Source organism: Ambystoma mexicanum, chromosome 8, assembly GCF_040938575.1.
Source record: "Ambystoma mexicanum isolate Mex_15411 chromosome 8, UKY_AmexF1_1, whole genome shotgun sequence".
Lineage (NCBI taxonomy): Eukaryota > Metazoa > Chordata > Amphibia > Caudata > Ambystomatidae > Ambystoma > Ambystoma mexicanum.
In genome coordinates this window covers 112,958,181-112,972,278 of record NC_090929.1, presented here as the reverse complement: position 1 = coordinate 112,972,278, position 14,098 = coordinate 112,958,181, and the positions used below count along the sequence as shown (strand labels likewise).

General features: G+C 49.6%; 1 protein-coding gene across 3 annotated transcripts in view; it reads right to left on the bottom strand.

Annotated features, from left to right (window-relative positions):
- The window catches only part of GOLGA1 (golgin A1), an 804,100-nt gene that overhangs the window by 260,447 nt on the left and 529,555 nt on the right, over positions 1-14,098 (bottom strand). For all 3 annotated transcript variants that reach the window (XM_069609438.1, XM_069609440.1, XM_069609439.1), the window contains 2 exons: positions 13,044-13,139; positions 3,446-3,541 (listed from right to left, as the gene is read on the bottom strand). In XM_069609438.1, coding sequence (XP_069465539.1) covers positions 3,446-3,541; positions 13,044-13,139 — 192 coding nt within the window. The remainder of the gene's footprint in view (positions 1-3,445; positions 3,542-13,043; positions 13,140-14,098) is intronic.

Genomic DNA, 14,098 nt, shown 5'->3' with positions numbered 1-14,098 from the left:
TCCACATTGCTAGCTCCAGGGAGATAAACCGCAGAGATCCAGATCCCCTCCGACAAAACCCACTACCAGAGTAAACTGCTTCCATGCGGAGGGGAGGAGGCCAGGACCCCCCTGCTCGTTCAAGGAGAATATTGTTGTCGAATTGTCGGTCCTGACTAGAACCGCATTGCCTCTGAGACAGGTAGGAAAGGCCCGAGAGCTAGGCCCACTGCCCTGAGCTCCAAAAAACTGATATGAAGGAGGGCCGCTGCCCTGGACCAAGAGCCATGAATCGAGTAGCCGCCCAGAACCACCGCCGCCCACAACCCAGTCGGGGGGCGTCTATCGTCCCCACCAGAGTTGGCTCTGGGTGAGAGAAGGGGGCTTCCACTGCCACACTGCTGTCGAGGAGCCAGCAATGAAGGTCCAGAAGAAGGCCTGGGAGAATGGGCAGCCTGTCCGACAGTGCCCCATCTCCTGGTCCCAAGTAGCCGACAGATGGAGCTGGAGGCATCTCATCTTCAGTCTGACGTGCTGCACTGTGAGCATGCATGAAGCAATGAGTCCTAGCAGGTGTTGGAATCATCACGCTCAGGTAGTCGAGTTGGAAAGAAAATGGCGAGCTGCTCTCCAGAGGGATTGTAGCCTGTTGGCCGTGGGGAAAACCCTCCGAATGACTGTCTCCCACCTGACTCTCAGAAACACAAGATCCTGCGAGAGGCTTAACTGAGACTTCTGCTGGTTGAGGGAACCCCCAAGTTGATGAAGTACATCGGCCAACTGCTGGCAGGAGTGAAGGGCCGCCTTGGGTGAGCGGACTCTCACCAGCTAGTCGTCCAGATAAGTGTTTAGTTGATGGACCTCTGAGTGAAGAAGAGCAGCCACTACAGTCCTAAACTCTGAGCACACGAGGGGCTGAATCGAGGCCGAACGGTAGCAACCTGTTATTGCAAATAGTGTGACAACCGTGAACCGCAGTAACTTCCGATGCCGGTTGGAAGATGAGGGGACATGTAGGTACACATCTTTCAGGTCTAAGGAAAACATCCAGTCCACCTATGCACAACGACTCCACCATGTGAGCAGGCATCATCAACTTGAAGCGTTTGAGGGGTAAAGGTAGGCTGAGGAACGAAACACCCAGGACTACCATCGGGCCTGCCTGGTTTTTTTTTGGGCACCGCAAAGATCCTGGAATAATACCCGGATCCCCTGTATAGAGGAGTCACTGGTTCTACCACCTGCATGTCTAAAAGGAGCAGAATCTCCCACTGTAGCGGAGGCGACTTATCTGTAACAACAGAGGGGAAGAAGGAGGGGGGAACGAGGGGGAAGAGGAAGACAGAACCCCGTGGAGACCGCTGACAGAATCCAGGGATTTGCAAAAAAAAATGCCTTTAACTGCTCATGAACCAGCCAGCCCTCCACAGGAGAACTGTAGTCCCAGACTAAAACGATCTATCCGGTTAGCGATTTCTACTGTCGCAAAACCCCTTGAAGCCGCTGAAAGAGCACGGCTTTACGTCCAACCTGACCTGACTGAGGAAATATTTTCACAACCGGCTTCTTCAGGATCACCAGGGAATTTGCAGTCTCGGTAGACGTCTTCCTTTTGGTTAACTCGTCGTCTGTTGACGACTGGAACAGATCAGACACTTCAAATGGGAGGTCAAGGGTCCTGTCCTGCACGTCTGAGGAAAAATAAATGTGCATGCATCCATGCCGCCTGCCTCATCTCGACGTCCAAGCAGAGGCCCCTGCTGGCCCTATCGATGTGGGGGACCGTGGACTCCATAAGATCCTGCGCAACGGACTCAGTGCGTGCCTCAGCTAGACCCCACCTTGAAGGAAGCTTGGCTCTCCAGAGGTTAAGCATGGGAAAAGGCCCCAAATCTCTGACATAATTTCTGGTTTTCATCCGCGAGGACTTCTTTTGGCAGAGAAATGTCTGAGCAGTCGGGGGCACGTAGGGTAAAGACCTCAGCCAGCACCGCTGGCTTTTGGGGGACATGTTGAGGATGAGGCACACCTAGAAACTCTGCCAGGCCCTCCTGTGCCTCGTCATCTTAAGAAATCCCGTCATTTGCTGAGAGTGCATAAGCAGAAGGAAGCGCTCAAACAAACGGTCCTTGCAGGCCACTGGGTCGCGTGAGGAGGGCGCGTGGCTCTCCTGTCTGGCTCAGCACACCGAGGCACCTTGGAAGCATACCCAAATGGCTGACTGGCTGACTGGAATATAGGTAGCCCTGCAGGGACCACCCGCCGAAGCCTGAGGGCCTGGTCCGAGCCCTGAGGGAAGAGGACAGGAACCACCCGAGCCACCCTTTCTGAAGGCGAGGGGGCTGCCGCAGGCCTGTTGTGAGAATCTAAGAAGACCACAGGCCGTGCGGGCAATGCCTTGTGCTTGTCTGCCCTTTTGTAAGCCCATGCCATGCCCTGTGAGGGAGGGCGCAAAGGCCCTGAGACCCGTGCTGGGACTGTCATAGTCTGGGCCTGTCACAGGCTGGAAATCGATTTGTCCCCCTGTGCAACAACGTCGGAGTGGGCTCCAGGAGGCTTCTTGCCTTCAGCGTAGAGCGTGGGCTCCTCAGCGAGGGAGCCGATAGCCTTACTGGCCTCTGGCCTACCATCAGCATTACAGTCTGGGTGACCCCTACCAGCTGGAGGACCTGGAAGAATCTCCGAATTGGGGTGCCTTTGTAAATAGTGGACCTACCTTCTTGTGATGTGAGGCCATAAAGTCCTTCAGATGACCGGGTGGTGAAGACATTGAAAAAGAAAAGAATGGTGAGCATGTGAAACACCCAAAAGTGTCCACGGCAAGCTGCCAGGTCCGATAGCGTCCATGCGGAAAGGGGACTACGGTGAGGCGCTGGAGGACGGGGCCTCTGCACCCCTTCAAACTATATTAAATTAAAAGGGGAAGCTCACATGTTCCGCTGCCAAAGGTTCCAGTACTGTCCCGCGTTGGGGGACACCCACAAGAATGGAGGAAAGAGGACAGGACGTATGAGTATAATGAGTTCATCTGTAAACCAAACAAACATGTATGCATACACATTTCTGGTACATTACACCTGAGAAAGTCCAAAACAGTGCGACACGGGAAGCGAGAGAAAGTGTAATTAACGATTGAATCAACAATAAATAACCAAAGACCTTGTCAAGTCAACCGTTTCTCCTGGGACTTCAATTCTCTCCTAAGAAAAGTAGGATGTACCTATACGCCCTAAGGGCAGTGAAAGGGTCAAGTGTGTGAAAACACGTAGGGTATTTTTTAAACAGTACAGAACTGCAAGTAACAGCATCAACAGAAATATGTCTACATTTTTATTGCAGCAAACCTTTGAAGCATTTTAAATGAACAGACAGTGCATTTTCAATTTATAAATAGGTTAAAACAAAGCACCTTTAAAATGAACAAGGAGCACTGAGGAGAACATGTTCGAAGCAAAATAACCCTTACCAGTCTTTGAATCTGTGCTTCCCTTTCATTGACTTCTCCCTCTCGCTTTTTCAACTTCTTATTGGTGGATTTGATGGTCTGCTCAAGTTCATTCAACTAGCAAAGCAAAAGGGAAAAAAGTATAAATGGTTTCCTGGGAGATGATTGGTCCATTCTGCACTAAACATGTTTCCTTATTTTGATATGCTGCCGTACAACTGGCCGTTAGCTGCAACTTTATTGGCTAAACATGGCTGCTTAAAGGTCAGAAATTCTAAAGAGCAAACATAATATGCGATTCCTACAGGTAAAAAATGTAACTGTTGAGTGGTAGTTGCTACAGTCAAGGGCAGTTCCAACTGTTCACACTGAGCTGCAGCAACAGGTTGAGGACAGGTGAAGCAGTTGGTTTTGGTCTGGTGCAGCGATAAAGCATTATGGTTGAGTAGAACACCATCTCGCTAAGATAGGCCAGCGGTTAACTACAAGCGTCAAGTTATGAAAGCAAACAAAATAGGTGATAGCTGGAAGGTTTAGAATTAATCTTAACCTCTGGCATTGCTTTGGGCAACCATAATTCCTCAGCCTGTCAAGTCATTACAGAAAGGGGAAAGACAATTTGGGAACTAGGCTTGGTCCCACCCAAAAAGGGGCATGTTAGGCAAGATTGTATGTAGTAACCCTGTTGGAGACTACACCAGCCTTGTCTTCTTGGCAAAAGGTAACCCAACCTTAGGTATAGGCCTGTACTACACAAGTTGGTAGAGTGACTGAACAGCCAAGCTGATCTCAAGAGGGGTCAATGTGAGCTGTAGGGTTGTAACATACAGATTCACAGTGACAAGTATTCAAATAAGAAAACAAAGGAGTTATTGGGTCCTGAGGTTTGAGCGCTCGACCCCATTTTAGTTGAAGCACAATTTAAAAAATGTATATATTTTTTTTTATGGAGTACAAAATCCCATTGAGCGTAAAATACAATTGCACAATTTATCAAAGAAGTTTTAATAATTGTGTGTAGTATGGTTAGTGACAGCCGACACGTGTTTCGACCCACACTAGGTCGTCCTCAAGGCAAGTCTAAATGTAATTTGGGACCCAGGTTTGGTAAATCATTAAAGATTCTAGAAACTTGGTGTCACCAATATGTAATTTCAAAAGTCAAATAGTGTTCTTCACTCCCATTGGGGAAATCCCATGAAAAACATGTAAAAAAAGAGCTCTTGCTATACACGTGTTGTTGTTTGAAGCGTACCAATATCGAGTAATCCAATTAACGGGATAAATCCCTTGCACAAAGGCCAAGCTGTTGCTTGTTCAGACAGCGGTGCTCTTTTTTTAATCTTTTATCTCCAGGATAAAAAGTCCTAAAGTCCAACAAAAAGGCTGGGGGGTCTCCAAGGTAGAAGGGAATTAACACAGAATTAAGAATTGTCCCTAACAGGGCAGTCTAGCCGAACGGATTGGTCACATCTCTTCTGCACACCACTCCAGATTGATTTGACTGATTTTATTTACACTTTCGGCTCATTGAGCCTTTCGTGACAGCAGTAAAACACAATTAAAATAACGCAATGTGGTAAAACGCAAGCAATGAAAACACATGGTAAAAACAGCAAAATACAATAAAAACATTAAAGAAAAAGTACACAGTAAAGTAATTACCTCAGGATATGGTTCCTGCAGGTCACACCTCACCATGGGGAGAGCAAAGGATGGCCAAATTAGATAACCTTTAGTCACATCGTTCGCAACACCAAAATCCATGTATCGGAAGGGCTCTTGACATTGAGACTGCTAAACCGCTTTGCACTAAAACACAAAGCTCCATAAATAAAACGTACTTGTTGATATTGGCATCAAGATCCCCCCCCAGGAGAGATTACTGGGCTGCATTTGGAGTGTCCAGTAGTCCTTCCCTTCTTAAGAAGGGGAGGATATGTTGAGCCCTTAAAGAGTGAAAGGCAGGGCATTCCAGAAGGAAATACATATGACACCTTGTGGGTTTGTCTGATCCTTCCATTTGTTAGTGATGGAGGTAAGAGGCAGGAGGTCAGCTTGAGCCGTCTGATCTGCGGGTTGGCTAGCTTCAACAGGTTTGGTTGATTGCCTCCCCATGCCACAAATATGTGAGCCCAACTTGTTTGACCCAGACCGTCAACTCCTCCTCCACTATCCGCCTTAATCTTGCCCCTTGGGCGTCTTTACGTTTTTGCAATCGGGGCCTGCAGAAGTCTTTTTGGTGATAGCCTGGGTCTAAAATATGACTGAAGCCAAGTTAGGTGAGGTCCTTCAACAAATTCTTCCTGTACGAGAAACTGACGACAGAGAAAAGGGTTTGTGCCAAGCCAAGTCTACCAGCTTCCTTGTATGGCAGACAACCCCTCAAGACATGTTTCGGCCTCAAGTGGGTCCCCCAGCCTGCTGGGCCTAGAGACCCAAGGTACACCTCAAGGATGACGAATCAAGTGGCACAAGTAAATTATTATAGTCATGTGGTTAAGGACATGTGCATCAAGCCCCACAGATAAGCATTATACCACCCATTTGTATTCCCAAAAAAGAGGTAGATACTCCCAACAAAAAAATAGGGTGGAAAAATATTCCCAATAAAAAAATAGGAGACACAACCTGCCCGCTGCTTTCACTGTCAGAGCACCACTGACTTGTTTGGATCAGTGGTACCTGCAGAGCAGTTCCACAAGATGGAGCTCTAATATTAGCACTGCCTGATCTGAAGAAGGAATTTCCGTTAAAAATAAATCTTTTGGGATTCCAAGATGGCCGCGGTGCTTTGAACACCACGGCTGCCGAGCTACGGCCCCCGAGACCCTGACTGCTGCCCATCTAGCCGGCGCTGCCCACATCAGGCGACGGGTTAGGGCAGCTGGGGACCCAGGAGGCTGAGGAGCTGCACCTGTGCTTTTTGAGCCCGCTCCTGTGGCAGTTCGGGGGGCGGGCGCTGGACATTGGCGGCCTGCGACCGCACAGCATCCCCAGCGGGAGCTGGCGTTCCGAGTCCACCACGGCGGCATCGTAACGGGGGACAGGCTTCACCCCGTGGGCGGCCGAGGACAGGAGGAGGATTGTGGCATTGGGGGGCGTCTCCCTTCCCCTCGGCGCCTTACTGGAATCGCTGTGCCCGCCAGCCACGGACCAGCTTGGAGGGGCAGGTGAAGAGGACCGCAGCGATCCGCCCACGCCGGCGGAAGGCTGTGCTGGCCCGCGTGGGAGGGGGCGCTCCGAGGAGAGTGGCAGGCCCTGCCGGGGGCCGTCACCTCTGCGTCCATTTCGGTGGCGGTGCCCATCTGGAGTCGGACCAGCCCACAGTGTGGGAGCTGGGCTGGCTGTCGGGGGCCCCCCCTGGAAATAGCTGCACAGGTACGGTCGCCGCCCTGTTGAGGGGGGGGGCACCCCCCAGGCCAGTACTACACGCCCATCCACGGAGGTCTCAGCATTGGGATCCAGCAGCCCATCCTCCATTCGTATTTCACTCAGTCGACTGCAGCCCCCTGGGGCCCTCCTTCCTCAGGGCCCCCACCACTCCTCAGGGTGGAATTGGTTGGTGCACCAGACAGTACGGCCCAGGAATTGAAGGTGTGGTCCGGGGATTGTTTCTCTACATCCGTGCATTTTGGGTACCCACTCGCCCTACTACCACAGCCAGCAGATCTCCGCCCAGCCATTGCTTGGGGGCTTGTGGTGGGACGCTGGGCACCGGAACGACCATCGGACCCAGAGTTCCTCAGACATACCTTTTTGGCCCTGCGGGGACCCCGGATCTCTAGTTTCTGTTCGCGCCAGCCTGAGTAGTTAGCAGTATGTCCAAGAATAAACTCAATGACCCCCCCCCCCCAACCCCCTCCAAGAACCCCGAGGAGGCCGCAGGAGAATGCTCTTACTAAGCTATGGGCTAAATAAAAATTTGGAGACTCTCAACCAGCATGCTCTTGCGAGGGGTCTTCGGGGGACTCTACGGCCGATGCGAACGCCTTGGAACAACCTGTCACCCAGGTTGCGTTGAAACTCATGCTGGCCGACATAGTGGAGAAGATCACCACCGCGGGACAAAAGCAAATGGAAGCCCTTAGGGAAGATCTGGCGGATGGTCTCCAGGAGATCAAAAGGGACATTAGTAAGCTAGAGGAAAGGTTGGACACTAACGAGAGGGTGATCCAGGACATCGCCGAAGACGGAAGGAAAACCGAGACTCTCCTGGACACGCTGGCGGCTGCCACTCACAATCTGGAGCTCCAGGTCGAGGACCTGGAAAACAGGTCTAGGCGCTCGAACATTCGGATAAAGGCCCTTCCAGAGAATATCTTGGATCAAGATTTCCCCAAGCAGTGAAAGATATATTTGCGAACATCCTGGAGGAGCCGGGGTCAGATGATATTGTTTTTGACAGGATACATAGAGTGGGCCCCCAGGCGTGCAGATCCAGGTGCCAGGCCCCGAGATGTCCTGGTAGCGATGCATAGCTTCACAGTGAAGGAGCGCACGCTAGCAGCTGCACGGAAGGCTGGACGTATCACTTACAATGGCACAGAGATTGCGTTATACCAGGACCTGGCACAAGTAACTTTAAACAAACGACTGAATGACTTGAATGGCAAGGGATTGCGCAGATCACCACTTCATGTGATCAGGGTCTAGCCCTGCTGGGGCTAGAAGACAAGGCTTCGCCGTCAGTGCCCCCGCCATTACCTCAGAGAGCTACCTGGAGGGAATGCGAAGGGTCCACGGCTCCAGGAAGTCGAAGAAAAAGGCCAGCCGTTCGCCCACGAGGAGTCAGCACATGGGGAGGAGCCAGGGGGCGCAGAAATGATTCCTCTGTTTATCCTATTGCCAGAGAGGTAGAAATATGATGGCTGGGGTGGGCATGATAGCAGCAAAAGTTCAACTGTCTAGATTGGCTTCATGCGCCCAAGTTAGCTGGGGTCTTTGGGGAGGGGGTGGGGTGGAGGAGAGACAGGACATCTTGGAATGGGATTGGGATATCCCGCATTGGAACTTTTGGGGAGCATTCGTTGGGACGACTCTCGAGGTCTGATTCGAGGGGGGCTGAGGCCAGTCGTTCCATTGTTGCTAGGGGAAAAGGGGGTCCTGGGAGAGTCATGGGTTCACAACGCATCCAGGGGCTCTGCAGCGAATGAGAGAATGGAGGCCCATCAAGAGGGCGCCAGCCGTCATACTGTGCTCAGCAGGGGACAGTATCGTTTTCCTTTTTTTTCTCTCTATATTGATCCACTATTTCTACTCAGCGAGCGTTGAAGATCTTCTCTCAATGTCAACGGCCTAAATTCGCCGATAAAGCGCTCCACCTTTTTACGCTTAATAAGGCGAGAAAGGCCGGATATCGTTACGCTTCAAGAGACACATATTAGAACGATTGACAGGGGAAGGGTTAAGTTTTGGGGTTACGCCAGGGCGCTACAGGCGACACAATCAGCAAAGAAAGCAGGTGTTCTTTTGGCTCTCAGGGATGGGCTGGACCTACGTATAGCGGGAAAACGACAGACGATAAGGGAGGTTTTTAGTGGTGTCTCTTGAGGGCAACAACCTCTCTATTACGGTGGCAACGTTATATGCTCCTAATACTGCACAGGATGGCTTCCTTCAGGATGCCTTCGTGAAGCTAGAAAGGTTTGCCAAGTCCCCCATCATCCTTACTGGCGACTTTAACATTGCATGAGACCCAGCACGGGATCGAACTCCGGGAGGGGTGGGTCCGCAGGTGAAACCATCAAAGGCCCTGAAGGAGAAAATCACCAATCTGGCCCTAGTTGACGTGTGGCGGGAGGTACAGGGAGAGGCTGGGGGGCACACCTTTTACTCTCACGTCCATTGGTCCCATTCAAGAATAGACTATATCTGGCTATCAGTCAACCTTCTGTGGAGGGTACTGGACGTCTCGTCGGGATCTACAACATTGTCGGATAATTTTCCCCTGTCCATATCTTTGAAGATGGGGGCCAGACCCGCGGGGTTGTGGAGCTGGCGCTACCCTGTTTTCCTCTTCAAGGATCCTGTACTGGCTCGGGAACTTGAGGAAGATATAGTACGCTTTTTTGGTGAGAACCCCAAAGGGGACACAACGCCACAAGTCAGGTGGGACGCTTTTAAGGCTACCCTGCGGGGATCTATTATAGCAATCAAGGCAAGACGCGACAGGGAGCTGAGACTGGAGGAGGCGCGCCTAGAGGAAGCACTAAGGGGGATAATGGCCAAGATGGGGCCAAATCAGACTCATGCTACCAAAAGGGAGTATAGAGTAGTGCGTGGCCAACTAGACCTTATCCAGACTCGGTATCTCCGACAGAAATATTACATCAAAGCCAATAAGGCCGACCGACTGCTCTCGAGAATGCTTCGAAAGGAGCAGGCAGGGAAGATAATAACCAAGATCAGGGTGGGGGGTAGGACTACTACCACTAATGCAGAGGATATTCTGAGGGAATTATCTCGCTCGTATTCCGCCATGTGCTCGTCTGAAGTCCCGGTATAGGTGGAGCAGCGAAAGTACCTGGATAAGGTGCATTTACCCTCCATAACCCTGGAAGAGAGTGAAGCTTTGGAAAGAGATATTTCAGAGGACGAGGTAAAGACGGCAATAAGAGACCTGCCCACTCTCAAGTCCCCGGGCGGCTACATGGCGGAATTTTATAAGAACCATAGGGAAGTTTTTGCCCCCATACTAGTTAAATTATTCAACCAGATGGGAAGGGACTGCGCAACTGCACGATCTATGGAAGAGGCAAAAGTTGTCCTTGTTCACAAAAAGGGCAAGGACTCAACTGAATGCGCTTCCTATCATCCCATTGTCTTAATTAATGTTGATTCCAAATTTCATGCTAAGATTCTAGCTAAGAGGCTTGACCATCTAATACCAAAGATGGTCCACCGGGACCAATCAGGATTTGTTAGAGGCAGACAAACCAGCGATAACTTTAGGAGGCTGACCCACCTGGTGGAGAAGGCTCATAAAGGAGGAATCCCTGCTCTCCTCATGGCAATAGACGCAGAAAAAGCATTTGATCGGGTGGAGTGGGGATTCCTTTTTGAGGCTATGCTGAGGATGGGCTTCGGTCCTAAATTCATGGACAGGATTAGAGCCAATTATAGAAGCCCGACCCTTAGACTGGTGGTGAACAGACAACTTTCAGAGCCGATATGTGTCGAAAGGGGTACTAAACAGGGATTGCTGCTTTCCCAATCCTGTATGCCCTTTACCTGGAACCGTTTCTCGAAGAGGTACGCTCTAACCATCTAATAACAGGAATCCCCTTTGCAGGGAATCACATAAAATCGCAGCCTTCGCTGACAATGTGATACTCGCCCTTACCTGTCCAAGCACGACCATACCGACACTTGAAGCGGAATTGGCTCATTTTGGGAGTGTGGCAGGGCTGAGAGTCAACCCCTCTAAAACCAAAATTCTCAATCTCACAATATTGACCTCAGCACTTGGCGACTTGAAGGCCAGCTCACCCTATAGATGGGTGGACCACTCCATTACCTACTTGGGAATAAAACGGACCTAAAATTGGAATACCTTTACTACGCAAATTAACCACTTTTACTGGATAAACTTAAGAATAAGTTAATAGACTGGGGGCCTCTTGCAGTTTCATGGCTAGGACGTATTAATACCATAAAAATGACAGTCCTCCCAAAAATCTTGTAAAATTTTGCTGTCCTGCCGGTGAATGTTCCCCCATCCTTCTTTAGGTCTTTGAATAAAATCACTAGCAGGTTTGTGTGGGCTAACAAACCCCCAAGAATAGCGCTCAAGGTGTTGCGAACCCCCGGGGGGGCTTGGGTCTTCCCGACTTCAGGGTATATTATAGGGCGGCGCAGTTGAGGGTACTTCGGGATTGGCAGAAGGATGATCGGGGGAAAACTTGGAGGGCCATGGATAGGGTGGTATTGGGGGAGGACCTTGAGGGAGTTCTGTGGAAGCCGAGGCGAGATAGGCCGATTAGGATGTACTGTAGCGCGATTCTGGCCCAAGTGGGTCGCACCTGGGACGAGGGGGTTCAGCAGGCCCATCTAACGACGCACCCTTCCCCCTACACACCTTTATTTACCAATCCACAGTTTACCCCTACAACACGTCTGCGTTTCAGGCTTGGCAACAGGGAGGATGTAGAATGGTACGGGATATGTTTGGGGAGGGTCAGGTTAAGCCCTTTAACCAGTGTAAATTAGACTTCACTTTGGGGGGGGGGGGGGGAGGTTCCGTTACTGCCAATTAAGACATTGGATCAGTCACCCCTCGATAAAGCAAGCAGCAACCCGACAACTCACACCCTTTGAAAAGTTTCTTAGTAGAGAATCAGGGGATAAGCACCTGATCTCGGACTTTTATAGGCTTATGAAGGCCGGTGATGATCCACCAGTGCGTGCTTATATGAAGGCGTGGGAGTCCGCTACCGGAGCCGTCCTAGAGGATGAGGGGTGGGGTCGGTTGTGGAGACAGATACCCAGGCTGACCTGATCTCTGCAAATAAGGGAGATGTGGCTGAAGCTCCTTACCCAGTGGCACTTGACTCCTTCTAAGCTCCATAAAATTACCCCTGAGCCTGGCCCCTAAGTTGGAGAGATTGTGGCGCAGAGGGCTCTTCGGAGCATATTTGGTGGGAGTGACCGGCCATAGAGAAGTACTGGGCGGGGATTTCGAGAGGCGCTTAGTCTGGTATTGGGACTGGACCTTGGGAGAAACACAGGATTGGCGATGTTGGGGTTGGGGGGTCGTTAGCGGCAATCAAGAGCAAGGCAGGCCGTAAGCTCTACGCAATAATGATGATGGCTGCAGCAATGGTACTGGCCCGCAGGTGGAAAACAAAGGACCCTCCTTACGATCATGAATGGGTGGCTAAGCTTTGGAACTTAGTGGCTTTTGAATGGCTTACATACTCTATTCAAGGACAGCACCACAAGTTTAGACCTGACTGGGCAGCCTTGCTGGAATATCTGTTGGATGGCCCAAGGCAGCGTTGGTGCCCTCGTAGCATGAGACTCTTGGGTATAGTAGTGGACACACCTCGAGAACCGGATTAATGAGGGGGTTCATCTATTTGAGTTATTTCGCAACACAAGGACTCGCTGGCCAGATGGGGGGGGGAATCGCTCTGCAGAGCAAAGGATGGGACACTGATCTACTCTCAGACCCGGAGTTGGGGGGGGGGGGAGAGGGTGGGGAATGATTGTTATACGTTTGCTTGTTTGATATGAAAATACCAATAAAAACTAAAGTAAAAAAAAATACATCTTTCAATTTTCATAAATTATTGCCAAGAAGTAGGATTTGCAAAAGGATATTGGTTTTGGTGATGCAACATATCTTACTCATAATATAAATAACCCCAATTGGAAGGGGAATACAATTTTACTTACTCACTATCATTTAATTCTCAAACTTGAAAATCTTATCTGGAGCTCTGTGTGCAGCATAAGGTTGTTAAAATAAGTGGAGCAGGAGAAGGCCAAGACTTATTGCAGAACCTAGGTGGTTGAAGTCAGGTCAAGCGGCAGGTTTTCCAGGTGCAGAGAGATTGTTAAGGTTACATGCTTAAGGATTGCTTTAGCTTTAGCTGGTTCATGCAAAGAGCAATACCTGGAACTGACTCCTTTCTTTGAAGCTTTTTGCATCATCTCGTCTCTGGCCGAGTAACGTCTGTCCTTCTATCACTTTGTTGTTAAGTTGTGTAATCTACAAATGACAAGAGTAAATGAACATGTACTTTACTTTATTGTACAACGGCACCACATTCGTAATCAGTGGCAAGTATGGGGGAGTAAGTAATGACTTTTTAGGAACATGCATTGCTCTTGCAAATTTCCACAACAATCCAGGGAAAATCAATTAATCCACAGTCATTGTGTGTGGAAATTTCAGTTTGTACAACCAATAAATAGGTTGCTTGAACAGTAGTATTTTGTAGGTTATTGGCCCTTTCTATACAGGGATATATTGACAGATCACAGTGAAATTCATCAGGGGTAACTGGAGTTGTGCTTCGGAAATAACAGTGTATAACGCAATCACAAATATAATTTTGAAGACTAGTATAAAAACTGCATGTTAGGTAAGAATTAGTGCAGTCCAACTGGTGTGGGACTACACACAAGACTTATATCTTGGTATTAGGTAACCCACCATTTAATATAGGCCTGTACTACACAAGTTGGTAGTGTGACTGAGCAGCCAGTCTTATCTTAAGAGGGGTAATGTGCACTGTAGAGCTGTGCAATGAAACCAGTAAATACAAGTGTCCAATTAAACACTTACACACTTAAAGTTATATAATAAATGGGAGTAGTTTACCTGTAACTCCATTTCTCCAGCGTTGGCATCATTCATGGATTCACATGCTGTGAATATTCCCCGTCGTCAGACTGGGAATAACCGGTTATTTAGATTCAGTACTTTTCCTATTGAAAATGTGTGACACCTTGTCGTCGTGGGTGCATTTGGACCCCAGCAATAGGACGTTGAGTGGATAGCTCTGCACCAGCAGATTCCCCTCAGATTTTAACCACTCCAGTTGGAGGATAACGCCCCTGTAGAGGATGTTTGCCTGAAAGGGAAGGCTGGAAGGTGCATGTGAATCCATCAAAGATACCAATGCTGGAGAAAAGGATTTACAGGTAAGAAACTACTCCCTTCTC